This window comes from Balearica regulorum, chromosome Z (assembly GCF_011004875.1).
Source record: "Balearica regulorum gibbericeps isolate bBalReg1 chromosome Z, bBalReg1.pri, whole genome shotgun sequence".
Classification (NCBI taxonomy): domain Eukaryota; kingdom Metazoa; phylum Chordata; class Aves; order Gruiformes; family Gruidae; genus Balearica; species Balearica regulorum.
Window position 1 is genome coordinate 46,294,173 of NC_046220.1, and position 26,333 is coordinate 46,320,505.

General features: G+C 37.8%; 1 protein-coding gene across 4 annotated transcripts in view; it reads right to left on the bottom strand.

Annotated features, from left to right (window-relative positions):
* TRPM3 (transient receptor potential cation channel subfamily M member 3) overlaps nucleotides 1-26,333 on the bottom strand; it is a 424,445-nt gene that overhangs the window by 76,807 nt on the left and 321,305 nt on the right. For all 4 annotated transcript variants that reach the window (XM_075739535.1, XM_075739534.1, XM_075739538.1 and 1 more), the window contains exon 8: nucleotides 17,754-17,877. In XM_075739535.1, coding sequence (XP_075595650.1) covers nucleotides 17,754-17,877 — 124 coding nt within the window. The remainder of the gene's footprint in view (nucleotides 1-17,753; nucleotides 17,878-26,333) is intronic.

The following is a 26,333-nucleotide window of genomic DNA, read 5'->3' on the forward strand; positions in this document are numbered from 1 at the left end:
TAGGTTGTGGACCTAATTTATGGCATATGGCATTGAATAAATATTATTGACTGAAATTAGCAACCTATTCAACCTCATGATTTTATATAGCAGAAAGTTAGATAAATAATCTAAGAACCAGGCTTCTAACAGGTCCAGAAACATCTTTCATCTTGTGTGGTCAGTGACCTATTGCTATAAGATATAAGCTTTGAGGCAGTGAGGTGAGATACACAATTCATAAAGAATAAGAATGATGAATGGAGCTGTACTTTCAAGTCAGTTTCACTCTTGGTTAAGACTGCACTGAAACATACAGAAGTGTAAATCCCCTTGCTCCTTTTGTTATCATGGCAATAGCTGCTCTTGGGCCTCTGCTTCTTGTGAAGAAACTGAGACTGCAGCTTTTTATTAGTGCCTTTTCTTTACTAATGAAAACTATGTTATCATTTTGATCTGAATACCTGTTATCGTTACGGTTTTTCTTTTTCCTCAGTACAGCCTGCCTAATTTTTTTTTTTTAAATAAGTGATACCTTTAATTAAGAATTTTGTAAATATATGTTACTCTCATATTCAGCAGCAAATGTTGTCCCCACATTTCTAGATTACTACTCACACAGCACCACTGAACTGCAGCAGCATCTGGGATAGAGGTCAGCAAACATCAGAGCACAAAGAAGAGTGTACCATGATGGGGACGGGAGACATATAAAGTGGTCAAGGCTAAGACAGCACTTTGGTGACAAGCTTCAGTTTGCCAGCTGAAATAGCCCTGCAGAGTGTATCCCAAGAAATCCAGTGCAGTCCTTCTGTAGCACCTATTCTACCTTACCTGTACCCTGGAGCTCTCGGGTGTTTAAGGGGAGATAAGAGACTTTGGCATCAGTGACAGTGACATTCATTTAGAGACTGAAAAGGCAAAGTGGATGAAGTAATAGGAAACTGGTTTAGCGCAATTAGTCAATTGATTTAGATGATGTCTAAAACAATTAATGTGAGAAAGCATTTATGTTAAGTGTCCTCTCCAGTTAACGCAGCCTTTTTTCAAATTAGACTTAGTTTGACCCTTCAAAGTGTTCCTTAGACAAAGCATAAATACCTGCAAATGATACTTTAATGATCTATTTTCTCTCTCCCTCTGGAATCTACAGATGTTTCTGGCACACCTCTTGATGTCTATCCTCATACTGCAACTTTTAGAAAATAGAATAGAGTAGAATAGAATAGAATACAATAGGAAACAGAATAGTTTCATCTGGAAGGGACCTACAACAACCATCTAGTCCAGCTGCCTGACCACTTCAGGGCTGACCAAAAGTTAAAGCATGTTATTAAGGGCATTGTCCAAATGTCTCTTAAACCCTGACAGGCTTAGGGCATCAACCACCTCTTTAGGAAGCCTGTTGCAGGGTTTGACCACCCTCTCGGCAAACAAATGTTTCCTGATGTTTTTCCTAATGTTTTTCTTATCTCGTCAATGACTGGCAAGGAAGCTTTCCCTGCAGTGCAGGCAGTCTTCTCCTCTGACCTGTAGAGCACAGGTAATGTGGGTAGAAATACATATTTCTATGTATGTGTCATCTCAATAGACAATAAAAATGTGAGCCGATGGTATTAGCCCCTCTACTCATGATGGCTGCCTGTGCCACAGATGATGAACTGTGCCACAGAGGTTTGTCAGGCAAGCGGTCAGAAGGCAGAAGGAAGAGAAAGCCTTCTTCCCATACTGAGTGGGAAAGAGGAACATCTCCCTTCTCATGGGCAGCTCTGGCACGTGCTGACAGTAAGTGGGTGAATACAGTCTTGCCACAGAACAATCTGATCATAACATCCTCACAATGCTCTGCAATTTCCTACACAATTTTTGCAGCAACAGTTATCTCTGTAGCACTGAAGGGAAGCATGACAGCCTGGCAAGCAGATCAGCTAATGCTGGGAATGTCTCGTTTGCATCACTGAGCTTGGTGGCATCAACACATGGCAAAATGCCCTTCTCTTTCTTTAAGGCCAAAGGTGAAGCAGTCTGCACATTGGGGACTGAAAATGCTGAACAACAGGAGTTCAGTGAAAGAACAAAGTACATCTCAAACTAAACACATGCTCCTAGCTTAGTGAAAGGAGTTCCTAGTGAACTCCTAGCTTAGTGAAAAGGCATCATATAAATTGCAAGCACTGAACAGCTTATCACCACAGGAAAGCTAAGAGAAGCACTTTGGATGTATTGGAGCACATATAACCCTAAATTTCCAACTTTTCTTTCATCCCTCTTCCCTGCATACCTCAAAAAAATAGACCCACTTCAGCAGAACAAATTGCTGGTGTATTAAAAATAAAATAGACTTAAACATTAACATCAGAATAAAAAGACTGTTTTCCCACTACTACTACTAAAGTATTTCCCACTGCTATTACTAAAGTATTAACCTACTTTATTATTATTATTAGTATGAGGTCTAGCATAATTCATGTAGTAAAATAAAGAAAAAGAAGATGAATAATTGGGAAAAAAAATGGAAATGGAAAGACTGCTCTACTCATACCAGAATTATTATAATTTTGGGGGTCATGCCCAAGACCGAACTAGAATTTTAGACAGAACCAAGGCAAAATATCATGATACTTCATTTCAAACCACTGTGAGTTTAGTAGCTCAAATACTCAGATGATACTGTGAATTTTTGCCTGTTCCAAATGCACAAAATCTTCTAGGATGGTAAACAGATATGTTCAGCCTCTTCTTAAGGTTTAGGTTAACGGTAACCATAGCTGCTTTCTCTCTGTGATGGATGCACTCCTCCTGTTTGAACTAACTGACTTTTGGTCCAGGTAGATGCTCAGCAAGTATGCCAAATCAAAGTTAATCCTATTGTGTGAGGCCATCAGTGAGAACTCAGCACCAAACCCCGCTGAGCTCTCCCTCCATAGCAGCTGGCTGCGCGGTGGTGATGTCCCCTTGAGTAGGGATGCCTCTCAAGGTTACCCCTTGAGCCTGAGAGGTCCCTTACCTGACCTCAACAATTGATGAGTTGTTAACTGACATGTTTTGCATGCATGTAACATTTAAGATATGTATAGTAAGCTTACGCAATAACCTTTGTATGCCATACTAACTTTAAGTGTAGTAAATAATAGAGTATTGACTGCCAATCCATCTGTACTTAGTAAATACCTAAATTGACTGGTTAGAACTCAATAAACTAACTACTAGATCAGATCTGTCTGAGTGATCTCTGACTCTTCTCCTGCAATGGTCTCCTGTCACAGTTCCTGAATATGATTTTGGACAACCTGCTATCAGCACCTTACTCATGCAGGTTTTTTTGAGAAACTTCTCACAGCTAGTCATCCTTTGAACTGTTGCTTCCCAAAAAAGCTTTTTATCAATCTGGACTTCATAGGCAGGTCTTTGCCTTGTCATGTTTTCCCATGATTTTGGGAAGATTGATTGTTTCTTCTTTCCACTGTTGCCCTAAAGCTTGACCAATGTTTTTGTTCATTCACAAAGCGGAAGATTTAAAATAGGACTGCACTGTAATTAGGCGAGGAGACAACTTTGTCACACTGTTGATAAAACCTTTATCTCTGTTGATAAAATCTTAATCCTGATCTTCAGCATTCTTCAGGTACAACTTGTTCGCCTTCTGTCTTTGTCAGATGAGTTGGTTGCTTTCACTGTTGGATGTCAGAGGTATAGTGACATTTGCTTTTAAATGGCTAAAGGAAAATATTTCAGCACTAATGCTCTGCAGAGTGAATTTTGGAAGAAATACAGAGAGGTAGAAAAAGATACAATTTGTTATTGGATGAGATCCTAGTGCCTTGTGCTAAAGACTCTCTTGACCTTTCCAGAAAGAAAGCATGAATTTTGTTTCTGCATTTTATGAGTACAGTTATTAGGAGACAGCAATTGTTCCTAAAACATGGTTTTACTTCTTTGCTTTTACAGACTTTGTAGTTTTTCCAGCATCATTCATTTTTTGTAGTCAGAGACATGAGGAAATAAGGATACATTCTAAAGTATTTATGCAGATGTTACACTTAGAAATGTTCAATATCTTTAGGTCTCAAAAAACCTATCTGTCTGTCTTGCTGGAGACCTGTTCATTTGGTGATTTCTTTTCCCCCAATTAACAGGTAAGAATTTTACGTTTGCAATATACTCATCTGGTTTCAGGAGTCATTAATGTATCTGGCATCTTGCTAGTTCCCATTTACAGGTACTTTGGTGGGTAAATCACTGCAGAGAACTGAGAAACAGCACATCAGTGCTGTTAAAATAGGACATTGACTAGAGCCCTGTTAGAATGGGCTACAGATGCTATTGCACTAATGTATATAACACTGCTGTGCTAAAGGAAAATATCAGGGTCAGTAAACTCTATTCCCAGCTACCTCTTGCTGGATGAATGTCTGCCACTGAGATGCAAAATAACAGCAAAGACTTAGAAACCCACTTAATAACTCACTACTAAGAAAAAAAAGAAAGCCTGCCTTCTGTAAAGGAAGAGACAGTGCCTAAGAGCCACTCACCTTTAAAAAGACCTACTCTAGTCCCGTTTAAGTGTGTTGTTGAGTCCTAGCCTCTTTACAACTCAAGTGAAGAAGTAAAAGGAAAAACAACCTAGTAAGGTGTGTATATGCAATCCAGAACATTTAATTATTAAAAAATAAACCCCAAGAAGTTGGGTTTAAAAAGTAGTACATGTTTAAGACTTGCTTACCCTGCCAAAAGAAAACAAGTGGTAAGAGTTGCAGTATTAGTCATACTACCACTAGCCATTCTTCTGTGTTGTTGTGAAAAAGGGAAGACTAGCTTAAACTGAGAAATTTTCTTTATGCTGATCTGACTCAAACTGTATCTATAAAATGGTTTTCTATTTTTCTGATCATAATGAAATTGTATTAGAGAGAAAACCTACCATTTACCCTACTCAGCTATTTCTTCTGAGCTGAAAAATAATTTACATTCAAAGAAGAAAAAAATCCAAAAATCAAGTACTCTTTTTTCTTGCAGGGATTTGAGCCACATTATTACTTCCATGTCACTGACAGTTTCAATTGTTGATGATAAACTCAATTATTTTAAAAGAACAGTTTTTTCTGTTCCTCTGCCACCACGGGTATTTTGGAGTTGGTCTTTTTTCAGTTTCCTCCTTTCTTTCCTCAGTGTTCACACTATTTATTGGCTTGAAATGACTTTTTCAGGTAATTGCCTGAGGCATCTCAGTGAACAACTGTGACTTCCAAAAGCAAGCTTTTTAAAAAATGTGTTTTTCTTCTCTTCTTTACAAATATAATAGAAGATGATGTTAACATCCCTTACAAATACAAAACTGTATTGTACCACACTGAAGAAAGAGTTAAACCTTCAGATGAAAACACACCTGAAACAGAAAAGCAAAAATGCCTCTGAGTCACCAATAAAGGTTGCACCAAAAAGCTGCAAAACCAGTGCTAATAGGCACCCAGATTCTTGCTAAACGTAACTCTAATGTCTGGATTTCTTTTGATATGCCCATAAGTACAGTAGATAGCAGCTACTTCCAGTTCTGGGGGCAGCTGGGCAAGGACCACCAGCTCTGCTGGGCTCCTCTCAGGAGGAGGTGGTTGGGACCTACCAGTCAAACCTTTGCGTCACAAGACAGTCTCATTTATCTCCACAAAACCTGCCTGAGTGAAGTGCATGAGCTGCTACTTTCCCCTTAAAAGCAGGAAAAGACAACCCCCACCCTCCAAAACTGGAAAGGTCTTCCCTCTACATCATTGCAGATTTTACTGAAGTATCTTAATGTGAACAGGATTAACTTCCAGGAAAAAAAACCTAGCTGTGTCCTAATTCTTCCCAGGAAAATGTGCTAGGAAATCACTGAGCCAAAACAGACCTTCTCTGCAAGCACAATGATTGCAGCACGCTGTGATACTTGCCAGTAATAATTACAGTCCAACACAGTAGAAACCTAATTTTCAAGCAGGGCAGGTAGAAAGCAAGTGAAAAAACAAAGAGACAGCGAACAAAGAAAAGCAGCAGGATAAAAAGCAAGGCAGGGGCTAGAGAGTCTGGGGGAGGAGGAGAGCCAGGGGGAGCAAATTATCTGACCTTAGAGTCTATCAAAAGCACTCATTTTAAAACAGCTCTGCTTCCTGTTTAGCACCAGCACCATTCTTGTTTGACAGATTAGTTTTTCTTTCCTTTTCACTTTCCTCTACATAGTTTCCAGCTCAGCAGGGTCAGTTTAACCTAATGTGATGCATTCTGGTTTTTTCCTGCCTTCACACTGATACTGCATTGCACTTCTATAGGCAAAGTCAGGTAATACTGTCTTACCTGAGAGCACTGAATACCAAAGAGACTTTCAGAAATTATTCACACACTGAGGGACACAGATATTACACTGCCGCTTAGGAATTCCCAAGTTCTGTACATATGTAAATGTAGGGTTACCTTAGAAATACAAATCACAGCTGTTCACATGCAGATGTGTACATGAAGTCTCTTTAATGGCAGCTGCCAAATCGAAGGACCAGCTAAGAAGAGGATATCTCAAATAGATGCTGAAAAGGGAAGATGTGGTCAAACAGAAAGCAAATGAAGTTGTAGGTGAGACAAACCCTGAAGTGGCAAGAGCACTGAGATACTTGGAAGGGTAAGGAACAAGTTGTAATAGGTTATAATAGGTTCTAATAATAAAATTTCTGAATTCTTACAACTTGTTCCCCTCCCTGGTTCCTTGATAACCGTTCACGTTTCTGTCCCTTACTAATCTGGGTGAAGCAGACGTATTGTGTGTGGAGAGGGCAGGACTTGTGGAGGAGACAGGCAGAAGCATTTCTAGCGCCTTGATGAGCAAGTCATATAGACCTATAGGAAATTCCTTGACACAAAAAAGTGTTGGTTTTGCTTTATAGAGTCCTCACTAAGCCGGCATAACTGTGTCACAGTTTGCTATATTCAGGCCTAGCTGGGCATATAAATGATAAACTTTTATCAGTATGAGCTGCTACACTGCAAACAGGTTTGTACTCTACACGGACAAAGTTGATTTTACTCCTAGGATGAGAAGCAAGAGCAACAGGTAGCGTCAGCAGCCCCAGTCATCATTAACTGCAAATTTGCCAGGTGATGGGATGGGAATTAATGTAAAAAATTATTTTCAAATAGTTTAAAACAGCTTGTGGTGAAATTAATCGCAGGACATGAAAAGTCATCCAACTACCAGCATTTTCAGTTCATCTTTTAATGCCTTTTCTAACCAAAAAGCAAGTCCTTTCCTCCCACCACACCACGTTTTTTAAGGGCTGATTCTGAAAACTCCACCAAGACAGAAGAGCTGCTTCTGTTCAAGGCCTTTATAAGGGCCCAGTATTGAATTTCAATAACTATGCAGCACCAGGACGTACTCAGTATTTCTAAAATTTTCTATTTCATGTGAACATTTTTTACAGTAGGGTTAACCTTAACCACTTCAGAATATGAAAAGTGAGCTGAAATATATTCAGATTTTTGGCTAGTATTTGTTTGGAGAGAGAGGAAACACCACCAAATCAGCAGGGAGAATGCAGTGCACACCTGCACAGAAATGTGTTTTACCTCTGTCATGAAAGATCGAGAGATGAAGAAAAAACTCATTCTCTACACCTCAGATTGACAGTGCCTCCTGACTAGTCAATGGAGAGTTGAAGACAGGAAGAAAAGAGAGTAACAGTGATGACAGCAGAGAAAGCAGGCAGGCGCGCTCTCTTTACATACTGTATTCATAGCATCTTAAGAATGCCGCGAATTATTGATGCTTTTAGAGATGGTGATGTTTCTCACCATCATTTCACTATGACATCAGGAGAAAATGTATGCTGATTTAAAATTCATTCAAAGTGGGGTTTTTTTCCTGCTATGTCCAGAAAATTTTTTAATGTCTTTAAATCTCACCTCTAACAAACACACAAATTATTTGTATGCATCTCAGTTATGTAAGTAAAAAAAAAAAAAAAAAAAATCTCCCTTTTCTACAAAAAAGCAGATGCAATTGCAAATACAACCTGAAACTCTCCTGTATGAAAGCATGGGTTGGTTCAGCAAAATAGGCAATTCCTTCCAGAGTACATGTTGACATTTATAATTTAGCTAAGCCTACCTGAATATTTCAGAACAAAATTACCCTGAGAAGAAGAGAGTTTGATAAACCAGAACATTAAAAAAGGTCAGTTATGCAAAGCCTCAAAATGGTTCAGACAAGAGGGGAAAGCATTTCCTTTTTTCTTGCAATGAATAATCCTGTTTAACTCGGGGGGAAAAGCTGCTTGAGGTGGAGGCATAACAAAGATTAAAGTGATCAGGTGAGTCAATGGATAACACTGCAGAAGAAAAGGGAAGGCCAGATAAGAACAAATTCAGGAATAAAAAGCTAAGAGACATTTTTTTTTAGGGAAAAACTAAATTAAGTGGTATGCTATTCTGAGGAATAAGAAAGAGAATTCCAAATGAGTAAATAAGAGGGAGCAGATATGAGGGGAGAAGTTTGAATGTTGGTTGTAAAGTTTTTAAATTTTACATCTCCTTCTGTGTTGTGGCAGCACTGCAACATTTCAAATTTTAGTTTGATCCAATAATTTGCCATATACTCATTGTCTGCTAAGAAGCAGTGAACAAACAAAAAAATCAGTGCTTATAAGAAAGACAACAATTCTGCAATTGAAGAGCCATCTAGGTGCACAGAAAATAATTTGACAGAAATTACTGTGAATGCTTGGCTTCCCCCATAATTGGTAGCTTTTGTTCCAGACTGAGACAGCTGTGTCAACCCCTTAATGACTAAAGAGGAAAGGCTATGGAAATCTCACAGCTCTGTCTCATGTAAGAAACTTTATATTTTATAATGTGCACATATTTTTTAAGCTTACAACACTGTCAACATTTTGCAATGAAAAATGCATATTTTCCAGTGGAATAAATGACCAAAACTAAGCTTTGGCAGTAAAAATACTGAAAGCAATCCTTTTCCCTTATAGAACAGGCTTCATGGTGTTGTTACAATAGGCCATTTATGACTCTATTCAGGCAATGAAATACCAGTCCCTGATTTTAAAGTTGAAGAAACATGAGTAAATATAAATTGTAAGTCACAAAGGATATAAGCAGGGGAATAGAATTTAGACATTGTCCTTTAAATCACTGGGCTGTGCACATCAACAGACTGTGATGACAGATACAGATGTGTTTCCATGTAGACTTGCAGCACTGGAACTGTTTAAGAACAGCCGCAAAGACAGAAATGGTTTTGGGTGATGTGATAGGCATTTTCATTCTAACATTGGTGTAATACAAGCTTTTCCATCACCCTGATTCAGGAAAGAAATGTGGAGTAAATGTGATCTTGTTCACTTCCTCTATCTCTTCTGCTATAGAGACGATTCTTGGATGTGTCGACAAGTCACTACAGATTTTCTTCTGAAAACATAAAGTGACTTAAATAGGTAGGAAGGGACATGGATAGTATGGTGAATAAAATAATGAAGCTTTATCACCTGGAAGGCTCTGACATCTGAATCCCAGGTAACAGGAATTAGGACCAATTGAAACCTAATATACAGGAGTTTGTTATTAACCCCACGGGTCCCAAAGCAGCTATTATCTGCAAACATTGATCCACTGATATCATGCATGAGTTCCAACACATACTGAGGAAAAGCCTGAATAAAATATGTTTATAGGAGATGTTAGCTGTTGTGTAACCCCATCAAATGGGTATTTCTCCCAGAAAGCACTCTTCTGACAGATGAACACGCACCCAAGCCACAGGTTAGAATCAACTTCTATCTATGTGTGCGTTTGACCTTCTGATTAAGACCTGTGTACATACCATTTCAACTTTGTTTTACATTTAGAGTCTCTGGCCTTTATGTGGGTGGGTGTACCTACACAAGTCCTTTTAGCTCATTCTGGGAAAATAAGAACTGGCAGCAAAGCACAGTCTTAGACAGTTTTACTCTGTAATAAATTGGCTCTTTCTGGCACCTAACCTTGGATCTGCAATATCTCTGTTGTCCTGCTAAACTAACAGTCCTGGGTAGGATAATTTCTGTAAAAAACAGCTGAGCAAGCTAATGTCATTCTGGGCTTTTAGTGAGATACTTTAACCTGTAACCCATCTCTTGCTCACAGATGCTAAGCAATGTAAAACTAAATTGGTTTTCAAGGCAAAGTTTGATAAAAAAAGCCACAAGTGATGCAAAAAGCACATCACTGAGATGGATAGACCTAATACTCTGTTACTCTAAGAGAACAAGAATTCAGTTTGGTCATTCCCACTGCTGTATATACTGACAAATTATGTCCTGCAACTCATTGCCATAAACAGTGTTGTCTGCAGGAGTTACATGCACACATATGTCTTCTAATCTGAACTGAAAATGCTGATCTTAGAAGGAAGTATGGTGAGTTGGTTGGGTTGCAATGGTATTAAAGTCGGGGACTCTTGCTCCATCTCAAACTTCAGTTTCTAGTTTTGCTTTGCAAGATGTTTTCAAACAGTCTGGCAGTACATGGATGCCCAGGGTTCTTTGCTATAGATGATGCAGGTGTATGCTTAGTCTGTATTTGAGCTAACAACATCATGATAGCATACAGAAACCAAGCAGCAAAAATAGCCAGAAACTATTAGTTTCCTAGCTGGTTTGCTGGTGAGACTAAGTAGGTGATACTTGGAAAAGGCAGCTCACATAGTGTAAAATACTCCTATAGGACAGTAAATTTGCACTTACTGCTTTATCTACACAGACCCTGCATCTCATACAGTGAACTCCTCTTCTATGACTAAGATATTTTAGCAGTAATGAATGGGCCTCCATGCCCCATCTGAAGCCACAGAAAGAGTAATTATATTTTATAAGAAAGGCAAAAGAAATTACAATTCCCCAGACACAACAGAGCCAGGGAATAAGAAAAGTTTCTGAATAGGATTGTGGAGTTTATAAACTAACTGCATTGAACCCTTCTAATTCCCTGATTGCAAAAATTGGTTTATATTATCTTATGTGGAAGTTGCTGTGTCACAGAGTACTATTTTGCCTTCACTTTCATTACTGGGATAATTGACAGAGCTGTATCATGATTTCATGTGCGTTTCCCAGAATTACTTGTTAATAGTGTAAATGGGGTAATGCATATTTTCACAAGCCTGTATTTCTAGAGGGAAAAGAAATATTCTAAATTTAATTTCTGTAGCTGCAATTTTAATCACAGAATACATAGGAAAAGAAGACATTTGTAAGAAAGTTGCATTAGTAGCTACTAGGTGACTCCATCTGTGGTAACTGTGCAGGCAGTGTGCACCACATAAAACAGAAAATACCTACTTACTGGATGTAAGCAACAAAAGGAATATTGGTCTTTGCAGACTTGTGCTGACGATCGCACAGCAGAGGTTCAGAATGGACCAAATAATGCCTAAGTTGCACACTTTTGCTTCAACGGTAGACCTAACATTCTTGTGCTTTCTGTTAGCAGAAGCCTTATCTCACCTGACAGCAGTTGAAAAGCAGCTGGTAGGATCCAAAGCTTTTCAAGACTTCACTGTAATACAACAGCTGTCTTTGTGTTTGGTTTTTTTTTAATGTATATAGCTGCTTTGCTTGTTCTCTGAATTAGTGAAACAAAAAACCTGGTCCTAGTATTAGATTTCATTCTCTGTGGAGTGAATGGCAAAGCCCAGCTAACTTCATCTGACTTCTTGGCAGCTGAAAAAACAAAATATGGTTTTAACTCTTTAGCAAAAAGAAATCAAATGAGGTTTGAAGAATTTAAAACTACCCTGTAATCATCACCTTAACACTTACTTATAGAGGTAGGTCCTCCTACTAGACTAATCTTATTGATTTGCACTGGCTGGATAGGAGATTTAACCTTCATCAAAATTAGGAGAGTTGCTACAGTCACTGCTGAAGAGGACTGGCAGCTCCATTTAGATGCAGAGAACTAATTAGCATCAGTACACTTTATGCTGGAAATCTCAGCGAGTATTTCCATGGGAGAGACAAGAGTTGTTTCAGCAACCAGCAGGCCAGTAGTTACGTGATGCTCCAGATCTCTACTGCCAAATTACATGCTGTTCACAGCAACTATACTCCAGCAGGAGCTACAGTTGATTTTTACTGTTTGAGAAGCCACCAAGCCCTCTTCTGCATCCTCTTCAAAAAAGATTCCATCAGCATTAAAAAAATCTTAGCTGAAATAATTTATTTGTTTATGAAGCCAAGTTTATTTTTTGAAAAAAGCATCTTAATGAACTTTTTAACTTTGGGAAGGGCCAAAGTAATGAAGTGACAATATGCTGGTAAATTCTCAAAAGTCCATCTGATTTATCTAATATTTAATTCAGAACATAGCTATGTGTATGCTAATAAACAGTTGCAGATGGTGTTTAATTAGCATACAAATTCACTGAGCCTGCACATCCAGCTGAAAAGCACAATGTTTTTTGCAGCCAGTATATGATCACGTCAAGCTCTTTCCGGTATAAACTCTTACAGAAATATGGGCAGGTTTGCCCCAGTTTTTTCAGTCAAACAAAACCGAAACCACCGAAGATGAATATATCTTATTTGTAGTCCAAATAGAAAAGAACTAATAAATCACTCAACAGGTTCCCAGTACTTTGGGTAAGTAACCCATAAGCTGAGTCAAAACCTTGCAGTAGTAAGATAATATTGGGGTATGAATGTTAGCCTTGCAACACAGCCTGGTCATGCACTTTGCATTACTGGACAATTTGGATCCATCTGTGTTTGAAAGGAAACCACCATAAATAGTAAGCACCTTCATGATGCAGGTTGTCCTGGTCCCAGCTCAGTGCACTCAGCTACTTCAGCCTGACATCTGCTTTGTTTAACCTGACAGCACCAGATTTGCAAGTTAGTCATGAAGTCATCTGGAATGACCTATTACCCTATATACACTCAGCAACACAAAGCAGAAGTAAGGTTTACATGGTTTCCAAGCAGCCATTATGTTCATCACAGTGATCGTACACTGAGGTACAGGAAAAAAAGAGAAAAGGGGAGGCAGGTAAAAAATATCCATTACTTTGTGACATGAGATAGAGATGGGATTTTATTGTTTCTCTGTTAGACAGAAACTAATTAAATTGCGTCTGTTGCCTCTATGTGGAAATGAGCTCCAGGAATTCATGGATGCACATAAACCTATGCTCAGCATCCATTCTGCAAACCCTTCTTGTAATGCAGTGGTAGGCAATGACACTATCAGTTTGCTTAATGGAGTAACTGAACCTTCAAATATTCGAGGAAACAAATTTAGCAGAAAATCGTCTTGGTAATAATAAGAAAACAAACTTAGCCAGCAGGCAGAGTCTTTACTGCTGGTGTTAATGCGCCATTTTTTGATTACTAAGGTACTAAGACTGGACCTATCCTGATTCACAGCAAATGCCTTTTCTATTAAATGGATATAAGATTAGGTCTATTCACTCTGAAAGCATTATTTTTGGAAACATTAGTTTTATGACAAATGTATCTCACTGTAACAAGTAGTGTTGTTTTCAGGGACATAGACCTTTCTGGCTTACCAAGGTGTTTTTCGCAGTGCCTGCCCAATGAAGGTCCATAGAGGGACCCACACAGCTTGTTGGAAAGCACGTTCTGGCTTCCAAGATCACATTGTGATTTGTGAACAAAACACTCCAGCAGCATGCCAGTCTAAGCTGCAAAATGACTAAGTTCTCCTAAAAGAATGGAACAGCCTGTATTTGTCAGAAAAACTCAAACACCAGGATTACTGTCTTTAAGGGAAAATAATAAGGCTAATTTATTTGCTGACAGAAATAAATACTCCTTTGCACAGTTAGAAACAAACTACCGTTTCTAGTAGTAGAACTATAACCCAACACAACGTGTTTTCAGGTACTATCTGAAGTAAACTCTCCTAGCCTGCTATTCCTTTCCTCACTGCCACTTGTCTCCGAGGCCGAGCTGGGGCTCCAGTGGGAAATGTTGCTGCCAGACTGAGTCCTCAGGCAGTGCCCTCACCTGCTCTTTGTATTTTGAGATCAGCAAGGTAACCACAATAGAATGAAAGATCAAAAAACACCTTTGAAGTCTGTCTCATTCTACTTAACTTTTTTTTTTTAATGTATGGAATTCCATCTTATTGTAACTTTGGACTAATTGATATGGAAAGCAAATGTTCTAAGCAAAAAGTTCCTCTCTCTTTTCTTAAATTCTCCCTCCGCTCCATTCATTTTTTATTTTATTATTATTTTTTTTAATTTAGTGGCAGGCAAGGGCTGCATTAAAGAATGAGCTGATTTAGCTTCTCATAAGCTGCATGCAGAAGATGGGAACATGTTGAAAAAATGTTCATGGTGCTTTTTGAAAAAAACTGTGAACTGGACTTTACAATACTGCCTGCTGCCCACTTAGCTTTGATGAGCCTTCATGCTCCTATTTTAGGAACTTCTGGGCATAAATTGTTTTAAGAATTCTATGTAAATGTGACAGTAAAGAATCTCCATATGTTACATACAAAATGCTCTCCTACCCTTGTAATCTACAGTTACATATTCAGACCTGTATAGTTTACTTAATTTTAAATAGATTTTTATACCATAGTCCTCATTAAGTATGTTGGTCCAAATAAATTTCTGAATATAAACTCTGATGCTTGTTGTATCAACACAGCTACGTTTATGATTTAATAAAAACTGCTCATTAATTTGAGAATTGGAATTTGCTTTGTCTTACAAACCTAACAAACAGACTTAGTTCTCTCCTCTGCTATGGCCTCACCTTATCATCCAGCTTGAGTACTCAGATTTTATTCGACAAATGAATTTACACTTTACCAAATAAATGGAACATTGCACATCATAATAATGATGCTCCCTGGGCATACAATTCAGAGACCATTCTTTAAAAGTGAAATCCAAAATGTCAGAGCTTGAAAAATCTGATGTTCTGTGAAGGGGGTAATTTTTGTTATGATTATGCTTTTTCCCTGGCCACCATACTTATGTCAAATTTGTAAAAGAGATGCCAGTCTTTCTACACTACTTTTCTAAGTAGGTAGAGTAGGAAAAATTATTTCAAAGGTAGCTTTTTGTTCCTTTCAAGAGATTAAGTTGCATTTTATTTTCTCTCTCCACATCTGTGATTCATCTGTATTTATGTCCTTTACTATAAGAGCATCTTCCTGCCTGTACCCTGTTTGCACTTAATTGTTTAGCTGTAATATGACAAGCCTCTCCTGCACTGTCTGCTTTGTTCCCTATGAATTCAGCAGCCACAAAGTCAGACAGCCAGGCATACTGACCATGAACTTAGGGTAAAAAGCCATGACCAATTTGGCTGCTGCTGGGCCTTCTGGGAGAATCTTTTGCTTCTTCCTTCTATTTGTTTCTTTAGGGAGAGGGGAGATCAGACTAATGGTGAAGTTAGGTCATCAAGCAGTGTTTTGTCTTATGCACAACCAAATCCGAAGATCAAGCCTGAGGAAGGACAAGAGCTGGGACAGATGTGGAAATATGAAACATCTGGCTTTGTAGAACCAGTGAAGTCACCACTCACTCCTGGGAATACTTCACATGTCCAAGGTCATCTATCTCCTCTGGTAATGCTATCTTCATCATTATGAGTATCATCTTTCTTTTACATTCATATACAAGGTTATGAGTCTTAAAGGACACCCTTAGACTAGCAACCACACCTCAGACATAGAATTTTTCTAGCATACCACTGTTAAAATTAACACTCTGAGTACAACTGAGGTACCAGAGAGAAATGCTTGTTTTGTTTTAATGTATTCTCTTTACATAAGGTTGGGTTAGTGTTATAAATTCAAGTTCAGCACACCTAATTTTGGGCAAACCATCTCCTGGCTAATAGCTTTTCAAAGACGTGTAAAAAATGTCAGTAGTGACAGAGGTTACATGTCTGCAAAGAAACTTGTAATGAATGCATAACCTTGCTTGGAATAAAAATCCTGATATGAATACTGCAGACAAAAACATCCCAGTTAACTTTGCAGTAGCAGAGTTTGTTCAAAGCCTGACAACCAGTTCTGGATTTAGATGTCTGGAACAATCCAGAATTGCATTTTCCCAGTCTTGATAATTCAATGTCTGCCTCTACTTTCTATTCTTCATTCCTTCCTGCCTTCCTACCTTCCTGCCTCCTTTTCTCCCTCCCTTTTTCCCTCCCTCCCTTTTCCCCTTCCTCCCTTGTTCCTTTCCTTCTTTCCCTAAGGAGGTTCTCTTTCCTAATCAATGATAAGAAATGTTACGGCAAATTAAAAATTAAGGTAGACTGAGGTCCATATGTACTACACATATAAAGCAAACTCAAGTTCCATGGAGGTCATGGTACATCTTGACAATCATAAATGGATAGAAAGAATATTTCTGAAAACACACTCATATTTTTCTGAGCATCTTTAAATGCAAAAGAGATTTTGATGCGAAAAAAAAAAGACAAAGAAAGAAAAAAGAACTCTACCTTGATGTAGTTCTCCTAGGGAAGGCATGACTAGTCTATACCTTATGAGCTGCACTGACTGCTTGTGGATAGCTAAAGGGTGTTTAAAGTCTGCTATACAGTTTGAATTCTGATTGTGGGAGGAAGACGACAGCAGACATCCGGTTCCATCAACCATCTACACTGCAACGGCATAGTGGAACTGCATGCTGCTCTCATGTCTTCCCTGAAACGTTGTCCTTGGGATTCTCTCGTCTCTACCATTGTCCAAGTTACACACCAGGTGATTGTGGTACATGTAAATGATTAGTTATGCATGAGGATGGATGCATGAACTGCTGGTTACTGAATAGAATACTGCACTTTTGGCAAATTAAACCATATAAAGAAATATATTCTATTTTGCAAAGTTCTGTCTAGAAGGGCAGGTGGTTGGTGGGGTTTTTTTGTTTGTTTTGTTGTTGTTGTTTTTTTTAACACTTTTATCCCCCATTCCCTTCCAGTGGTATTAATTACTCTGTGCCATATTTTCAACTAAAATTATATGGCACTGCAGAGGATGAATTCACAAAAAACTCAAACAGTTTCAGAAAATGAAACTTCTGTAAAACAACTGAGTCAATCTTTCCTTTTGAGTGTTACCCTACACAAAGTGTTGCAGACTGTCATCAGTCTGGAATTCCAGGAAGCTGCAATATGAACTGGAAACAAAGCTTAGAATAAAGATTAAGTTACAAAATTGCAGCATGTCTATTCAGTCAGTTTGTAAGAAATAAAACCCCATGGAATTGAATCCCAAGTTTTTTACAAAGTGATTTTGCTTCAAAAATGCTTCTGCAAAAGCAGCCTCATGGAGCTCCCAGAAACTGTTGAAAGATCTTGTGTTCTTCAAGAAAGAGTAAGTATGTATTAAAGGGATAGCCTTGCTGTTGCAGATTATGAGCTTTGGAGACAAGCTGTTTCTTCTTGTCCTGTCACACATATCCATAATAAAATAATAGCCTTAGTGATACTCGTGCAATTGTACAGCATCTTTAAAATATGATCCCAGTGACAGATAAACAATTGTGCTTCCTTCTGAGATTTTCTGTGGTGAAAGAGAAGTTCTGTTGGATTATTCACTTTAAACGAGAAAATATAGATTAAAGCAAGCAAAAGTCAGCATGATATAATATCCTTTTAGAGTTTGGATCACAGTGATCAGTTTTGTGAAATCCTTCAACAGGGACCTGACAGACAATCAAAATAATGCATTGAGCTCTCTCTTTGCCTCTAAGGAAAGTTTGAACATACCAGCTCCTTCTTCTTCATGCACTCCATGAGGATAATGAAGAGGTGCTGTGCCTGGGTTCGGGTGTATGTGAAAGTCTTCTGTATGGTAACTAGCAACTGGTCTCTCAAAGACTCGTTGATAAGTCTGAAATTCAAAAAGAAAAATATAAAGTAGAAAAACAGACATGCAACTTCAGCCAAGGGTCAAACAAATAAGAGTTAGACAACAAATCACTGCAGGTTGTTTTGGACAGGTTTGAAGGACAGAAATTGTGGAAACCATCAGAGACAAATTGGAAAACACTGTTCTAGAGAAACAGGTTGATCATGTTGGGGTCCCTCATCTCTCATCTCCAAAATTTTTATTTCAGTTCCCACATATTGCATGACAGAAAGTCATTCAAACTATCAGCTCTGGGGAATTTCCTAACAAAACCAAGAACCACACTGACAATCTGGATTTGAGGGAGACCAACACTTCTAGGTGAACTAAAGACCCCTTTCTATCAATGAGTTATCAGAATACAACTCATCATTCATTTTATGAAACTAGGAGCATTTGTGTTGTCAGCGTTTTTGGTTTTAGCTTGAATACTTACTTTCAACTCACCTTATTGATGCTGCACAGGACCAGGTAATTTCTCTGTTCCTGAGTCCACTGGAAGAAACCATTTTGCTTTTGGTCATGCTGATCTTCCAGGAGTTTAAAGAGTAACTATTTTTATACCCCTCCTCAGTGCTAATGTTAGTACTTGCAAAAAGTGGCCCAACAGCAGAAATAAATAGTAATATTACATGGAATATTAGTACTTGATCCCTACCCGTTGATATCAAAAAGCTTATTCCTCAGGACTGTTCTGGGTGAAACACTGCTTTTCTTAGTATCTTACAAAATAGTGGGCTCTCATTTAGAACATGTATCCCTTGATGTATGAAAGCTCCTACACTATAGCAGTTTTCTCACTTAGAGAGGGTAACTGATTCAAATTAGCTGAGTCAGAATGTTTTACAGGATAAGTCACTCATTGTTGATCACCTGGGGGAATGAAAATCAGAGAATCTTTATGATTCATAGTTTATGACAGAAGATGAACAAAGATTTAGTGCTACAGCAACTGCAAAGAATTATCAGAAGCAGCACAGTATCTAAAAGCCATTGTTAGCTTATGGCAGCTGCTTTGGGGGAACAATGACCTAACCCCTGTCTATTTTATACTATTGGTAAAAGTTGTCTGTACTTCTTTGCAGCAAGGAAGTCCAAACGAAACTGCAGGATATTCATTACACAATTTAATTTTAAATATGATTTATCTATGCAGTCTTTATGCCTACAGTAAACATGTCATTAGAAGAGACAATGAATGGGAATGGGCAAGAGGTATAGAGGTGCATAGGAGAATAGAAAAGGCCTGGCATATGGAATACATATGTTCTCCACTCTCTAAATTTGACTTTGACTGTAAATATCCCTGTTGAGTAGGACTCCCACTTCACAAAGAAGCCTCTAAGGCATATGTCAATGTGTTTGGATTAAAATGAGTTTACATCACGCTGTGGATCACTGTTCTTTCTATGTCTGGCTCCTCCTGTTGTCTTCTACTTTATTGCAGACTCATCTTAAATGGATAATCTACCTGTCCACTTCCTCTTTTCATCGAGGAGCAGTATGGCCCTAGATGTGTTTTTTTGTGGGATACTGGAGAGGCAACAACACTGCATTTACTGCTCACTCACTGTGTAAGCACCCCTTCCCTGCAGCATGATCTGCTTCCCTCACAAAAAAGCAACACATGATGAGTTAAAACGTCCAACCCTCCTGGTGGGCAGCAATGAGAGCTGACAACAGAGGACTTTCTGTGTGGGGGTTATAAGAAAAATAACCTAACCTCCTGTATATAGCAAGGATGTTGCAAGCACATGGCAACATGAATCAAGATATCAGGTCACAGGTAGAAATGTACTTTCCCTCCAAGTTAAAGAGAATCAACTTGGAAAGGCTGACACCCTGAATGCACTAACATACTTTGAGTTGCAGATTAGTAGGTCATATATGATATAAATTATGAAGCCTCTTTTATAGGGTCTTAAAAAAATCAATTGGAAATTTGATTTAATCAAGAAGGGTGTTCTTAACAAAATGGTGCTATCACTATAAATATAAGTGGTTCAGAACTATGGAATTTTGCATTCTTCAAACTAAGAAAGAAAAAAGGGGTTAATCACTAAGAAGTTTCCTAAAAAAATCAACTTGAGAATCTGAAGAGATATTTAAATAAAGCTCTGATTCCCTTTACAAATGATATATGAAATTGAAGTACATGAAACAGTATTAAAAGTAGATGAAGTATGTGGAAGAATACATGGAATTGGAAGAATCTGTGATTAGAGAACTTCAGAAAACTTTTCCAAAGATCCCGGCATGAAAACGATCCTGTTTTCTCATCAAAATTTAATTTTCCTTGAAAAGTGTAGAATCCAAAGCTGAAATTTCATCTCAGAAATTCTCTCTCTCTCAGGCTAACACACATAGAAAACAAGAGAAATTTGCTTTCATAAACATTGAGTAAAAGAATTAATTATGAGGCTTCATAAGCAGCCATCGCTTTCCTTTCCTGAATTAAAGCTATGAAAACCTGTACATATCATAACTTTAAACAGCATACAAAGCAAACTCCATGTGAAAGATATGGAGTTTTTTTAAAAAAGAAGTATCAAGAAGTGATTCTGTAACTACAGGGGTACACATCTATTGAAGTACCACTGCTCAGAAACTTCCTGTTACCATCACTTGATTTATGCAAATTTCCAGCCTTAGTAAGTACTTTTTTTTTTTTCAACATCTCATTGGTCTGCAATTCTACAGATTATTCTATGTCTTTGTGAGATTAAAAACTTGAAGTGATTGTAATCAGGAAGAGAAATGATAATAGCAAGCTTTCTGATAAAATAATCATAGCTGAGTTAAGCTTTGTGTAAACTAAAATCATTGATATAAAGATGATATCACAGTTACTCCTTAGGAATTTAAAATGTTAGAAGGTATCAGACCAAAGTTCCCAACTGCATAACCCAGTTGGGACACATACAAACTGTGCCAGGCTATTAAAGGCTAAACCTATGATGCATACTCCAAAACCAATGCATGCAATACAAATAACTTCACAGACTACTGTGAGCAAAATAACTGGGACTTGCAGGTGGGGTGATGATTTATCCACTATGCAAAGACTACCACATTTGTTACACATACAACTTTATCACATATTTTTTTAATGTCACAGATTCCTAATTTTAGATTTGGGAGGAAAGAGGTGGCTCCTTGTGTCTTGTGATGAGAGGTCTAACCTAGAACACAGGAGATTCTCAGCCACTAACTTGGGAACAGTATATTCAGCAGCCTCTGTCATGGATTACGAACCTCATATGCATAAGGCTCCATAGGCATAAAACTACTCCCTTTACCAGACTGAAACTTTATGATTATGGCTTCCTTCAAAGCCAGCATACTCCCACCCTAAGAAAACTGGACAGTGTCAGATGAAAATAATGTTTTTAACGTCTTTCTGCTAGGCTTCAGTTCAGAATACATTTTGCAACACACCAGTAAAGACCTATTTGGGGCATTTTGATGCATGATTCCCTGAATTCCACTTAATTTGCCATAGAAGCAATACTGGAGGTAACTTGCTCCTGTCTAAATGACATGTCCTATAAAAGGACAATTTGAGAATGTTCTTCTATTTCATTCCCCACATAGTTCAAACCTGTTCTTTCATTCCCTAAATACCTAAGATAAGTCTGTTTTCCTACCAGTCCAGGTATCCAACTTTTTTTCCCTCTTTTTCCCCCCCCTTTTTTATTTTTTTCTTTTTTTTTTTTCTTTTTTCTTTTTTCTTTCTTTTTTTTTTTTTCCCCAGAGGAGCTGGATTGCTGATGGAATTTAGATACCTACTGTCAAAAATCTGACATCTCAAGTGGAACTATATATATCTACATTTAGTTTCAGAAAAAAAATCTACTCATAATTGTTGCTGGGAGTATATATATTTTTTTTAAAAAATAACATTGCAACATTAGTTTTGATGCATGAGATTATCAGAATTGACCTGTATGGCCTTACCACAGGAAAAAAGGGAGAAAAATATCTTGGATCCATCAGGAGAGGCCACTTAAAAACACTGAAGAGACAAAATAAATAAAGTGGCATTCTATTTCTGTCCAAGATATGCTGGAAGATTAAACAGCAAAGCAGAACTCTGTTCATTGCTTTGGCTGATGCAGAACAGTCAGATGATTGCATTTTGGCATCCACTTCCCTCAGAAAGAATTTTTTTTTTAAATCATGCCTAATATTTGAGGAGATAATGGACATTCCACTCAATAACATTAAAGTCTTTCAAACTCATGGCATGTGATTTTGTAGTGAACATTGGAAAGGATTTGAAAGATCTGACCCATAGCCAGCTCCCTAAATTATTTAGTCTTTTTTCTCCAGAGATTTTTAGTCTTTTAGTACAATGTGCTGAAGATTTATAAAGATTATTAGCCTGATTTCAAAATGCAAGTTCATTATAGATCTTTTAAAACTTATTAAAATGCTTTGATATTCTTTAAATGAAACACTGCATTCAACGAACTGCACATAATCTGTTTCTAACTTTTCATTTGTAAATTTTTTTTTTGGTAATTATTCTTTTTATTCTGGATAAAGAAAATATATCCATAAAATATCAGCGTGATGTGAAAACTATTCTCTGCCCTCCTTTATGGGAATCTTTCGGGATTTTCTGTTTTAATTATGATTTGCACTTTAGACAATCACACCATATGTAAGAAACACGACCAGAGGCTCCGCTGATACATTCTTCCATTGGAATTACGAATAAGACAGAGTTGTGCAGCTCTGTGGGACTTACTGAATTTCTCATACTTTTTAAATCCACACATTTTGCATAACATTGTTATGAGAAGAAACAGAAAATAAATGTAGTTATTCCTTCATTTTACTCAAACAGAGATGATTTCTGGGTGCTTTTATAAGGAATCAGCTTTACTTGCAGCTCTTAACTGGTGGTTGTTCTTCTACACAATTTTTCCCTGACTATGTTTATTAAATGTTTGTCCCTTCAGCAAAAGAGAGATGATTGTATTTCAATAAAGAAATGACCTTCTTCTATCCAGCTTTTGACTTGCAAAGTACTTTGTTACAAGAGAAATAATATCAAAATATGTAATGTGAAAACAATCTTACAAAATAATTCTGATGTGGTAGACAATATGGGAGATACAGTAGACTCACCTCACATCATATTTACACCATTATCCCTTTTGCTCTAAGTGAAAAATCCTTTTATTTATTTCCTCTATTAGAAAAAAATATATTTAAGTAATATACTTTAGTTATGGAGCCTAAAAAAATGCCATAGTGGATGCAGAGACAGATCAGTCCAAAGGCAGTCTTTAATGATTCTCATATGAGGATGCTCATTTAAAGCACAGAGAATGTTTCATGTTTTCTTGTGAATATTAGGCAAGAAGTACATTTTTATGGCATTGAATTGAATTCCTTAAGGGTCTCATGTTTGCAGGAGTCAAACTGATGGAGTAGTTAATATGCTATAAACTCAGCTTGGAGACTGCATTCAAATATTGCAAATCATTTCCTATGATGTAAGGAAATATTTGTCCAAGAAGTGACATAATTTTAACTTAGTGTTACATTTTTCTCATTTTGAATTCAGCATTTAATTAAAAAAAAATCTCTGAGGATTGAGAACTACTGAATGATCCTATAAATAGTTGCACTTTACAGCTGTTTTACTTCCAGCTTGTGCTTTTATGCCAGACAATCAAATGAGAAGGCATCCTTGATTATACAGTCAAAAATACTTCGGCTTTATGTGAAGGAGAGTTATTAACAACTAGGATATTCACTTAGGGCTTAGTAGGGACTAAATTTGAGTGTTTGTGATTGATCTTATGTTCTTACCCCTCAACGCTGTTCAATACATTTTCAACTTTTAAGTAAATGACAAATTAGTGCTTTAGAGCCTGGAGAACCTGACCTTTAAATTAGGGCCAATACTGATGAGCAGCCAAATAATTTTTCCAGTTCACTGCATGGGGAAGGTGGCAATTAAGCTATTTTCTCATTTAGGTTATCCTGTGTACATAGCTTGTTTGTGATTAAGCTGTAAAAAGTACTGGGAACTTAGCTTACTACTGAGAATTTTATTTGCTTATAGCAAAATGTAGTCAACCTGTACATTCTTAATACTCTGTTCAAGGCTTATCAGACCAATGCAATATATAGTCCATGATCTTATGGCAAACTTAAACCAACTGCATTAATTCTGCCTATCTGATAATCATAATACTGAAACAGCTTGGTGGGAAACTGCCTGTCATCTGCCTTGCCTTCCCCCTGGAACTGCAATGTCAGAGATGAGACACCAAGGCCTCAAAACTGATTTACCCCCAAAGACACCTTTACTTCAAGGTATGCTTCATATTTCCTTCTGACCCGTTCTTGGCACACCACAGCTGCAGGCAGCACCTCCTGCATGGCAGGGCAGGCACAGCTCTCTGTGTTGTGCTGGCAGCCTCACTCCACTGCAGCCCTGCGAAGTCTTGCTTGCAGCTGCAATACATACCCAAAGACTGCCCTCGGGGACTGAAATGTCCTTCTTTTCATGAGGAAAGCCTATCATCAGGCCATAAAATAAAACAGATTCAAGCTTCTTGTGTCTTGTGTTTTCAAGGATGCATACGGACATTGCAAAGAGGTACTGCACCTTGATTAATATAAAAAGTTGTTCCTTTTTCTGCTATGTGAAATTAATTAGGAAGGACAAATAATGAGAAGGGAAGGCAGGCACACCACAATTCTGTGAAACCCCATACAAAGGACCTGTTGGGCAGATATGCAATTGTCCAGCAGTCTTAAGGATCTGTCTGAGAGGACGGATTGGCACCATGCTGATCGAAATTTAAGCAAGGAGCTATATTTTGTCCTCCTTCACCTCCAGACATAGTTCTCTTCCCTCTGGAAACAAACTTTCAAATAAACTTAAAAACTCACAGCAGTGCTTAGTACACATATACACACATTCTTATATGCAGAAAAAGAATCCGTATCAGTCTGCAATGAGTGAGAATTTAAGACACTGAAAAAACAGCATGATAATACCAACATGCAAGTGCTGAGTCTGTTGCTGCCATGAGTGATGTGGTTTTTGAATGATTTAGATCAGGTATCCAATGCATAGCAGTTGGAAGATATGTGTCTCGTAGAAGACCCCAATTTGCAGCAATACGTTTTTGACTTTATAGTCTGATTGCACAGTGGACTGCAGAATTAAATTCTGCATGCAATTTGGATGTCCTACATTGATTTAGAGTCTAATAGACAGTTTTGTATAACCTACTTAGATTCCATCCAAAAGAAAAAGCTAGTAGCTGAACTCAATTAATGTGCCAGTTGTTCAGTACTATTCTCACACTGCTAAGCACTATTCAAAAGTAGGTTACAGAGGGGGAAAAGTAACCAATTTGTATCTGAAGGCTAATGTATTTGGGTAAAATATTTTAATGAATATAAATAATATTGGGTTTTTACTTGTGGTATTCTTAAAAATATCATTACCTCTTAGACTACTGCTTTCTGAAGCAGGGTGAACACACAGACATTACCACTAGCTAGCTTTACAAAAGTCATAGTTTGTGCATTCTATTTAGCATAAGGTGAAAGGGGAAAAAAAAGATAAAGCTATTTGACAATATTGCAGGCACCACCTGGAATGGCACCACCACAGAAAGAAGACCCATAGTTAGAGAGAACAATAGGGTTCACAAAGTCAGACTTGAGCTTCTCAGGTAAGAAATGGCTTTCTTGTTCTGCCTCTAGTGATTCTATCACTTGCCTTTCTTACAGACAGGACTTGGTGATGATGAAATAGAGTCATAGAATCATAGAACAGTTTGGGCTAGAAGGGACCATTAAAGACTATCCAGTCCAACCTCTTGCCATGGGCAGGGACACCCTCCACTACACCAGGTTACCCAAAGCCCCATCCAACCTGGCCTTGAACTCTTCCAGGGATGGGGCATCCACAGCTTCTCTGGGCAACCTGTTCCAGTGCCTCACCACCCTCATCATAAAGAATTTCTTCCTTATGCCCAATCTAAACCTATCCTCTTTCAATTTAAAACCATTACCCCTTGTCCTGTCACTACAGGCCCTGGTAAAAAGTCTCTCTCCATCTTTCTTGTAAGGCCCCTTTATATATTGAAATAAATTGCATTCATTCTCTTCTTGCTATATTCTTTTTCATTATGACATCAGAACACAGACAAGGTAGATGGAAATTGTATAGGCACATAGCAAAAAAAAAAAAAAAAAAGGATAAACCACATTTGGGTAAAGTTATGTTAAATGTGTTAACAGGGAGGTCACTGAAAACAGAAACAACTTCTCAAAGGTTCAGATGAAACCTGGCACATTCAGATCTCTCCCAGATGCAGCACTTGACTATATATGAAGCTGAATATAAACCAGATTTAAATATTTGTGGAAAATGATCTTTTTCCCAGTAGGAGTTT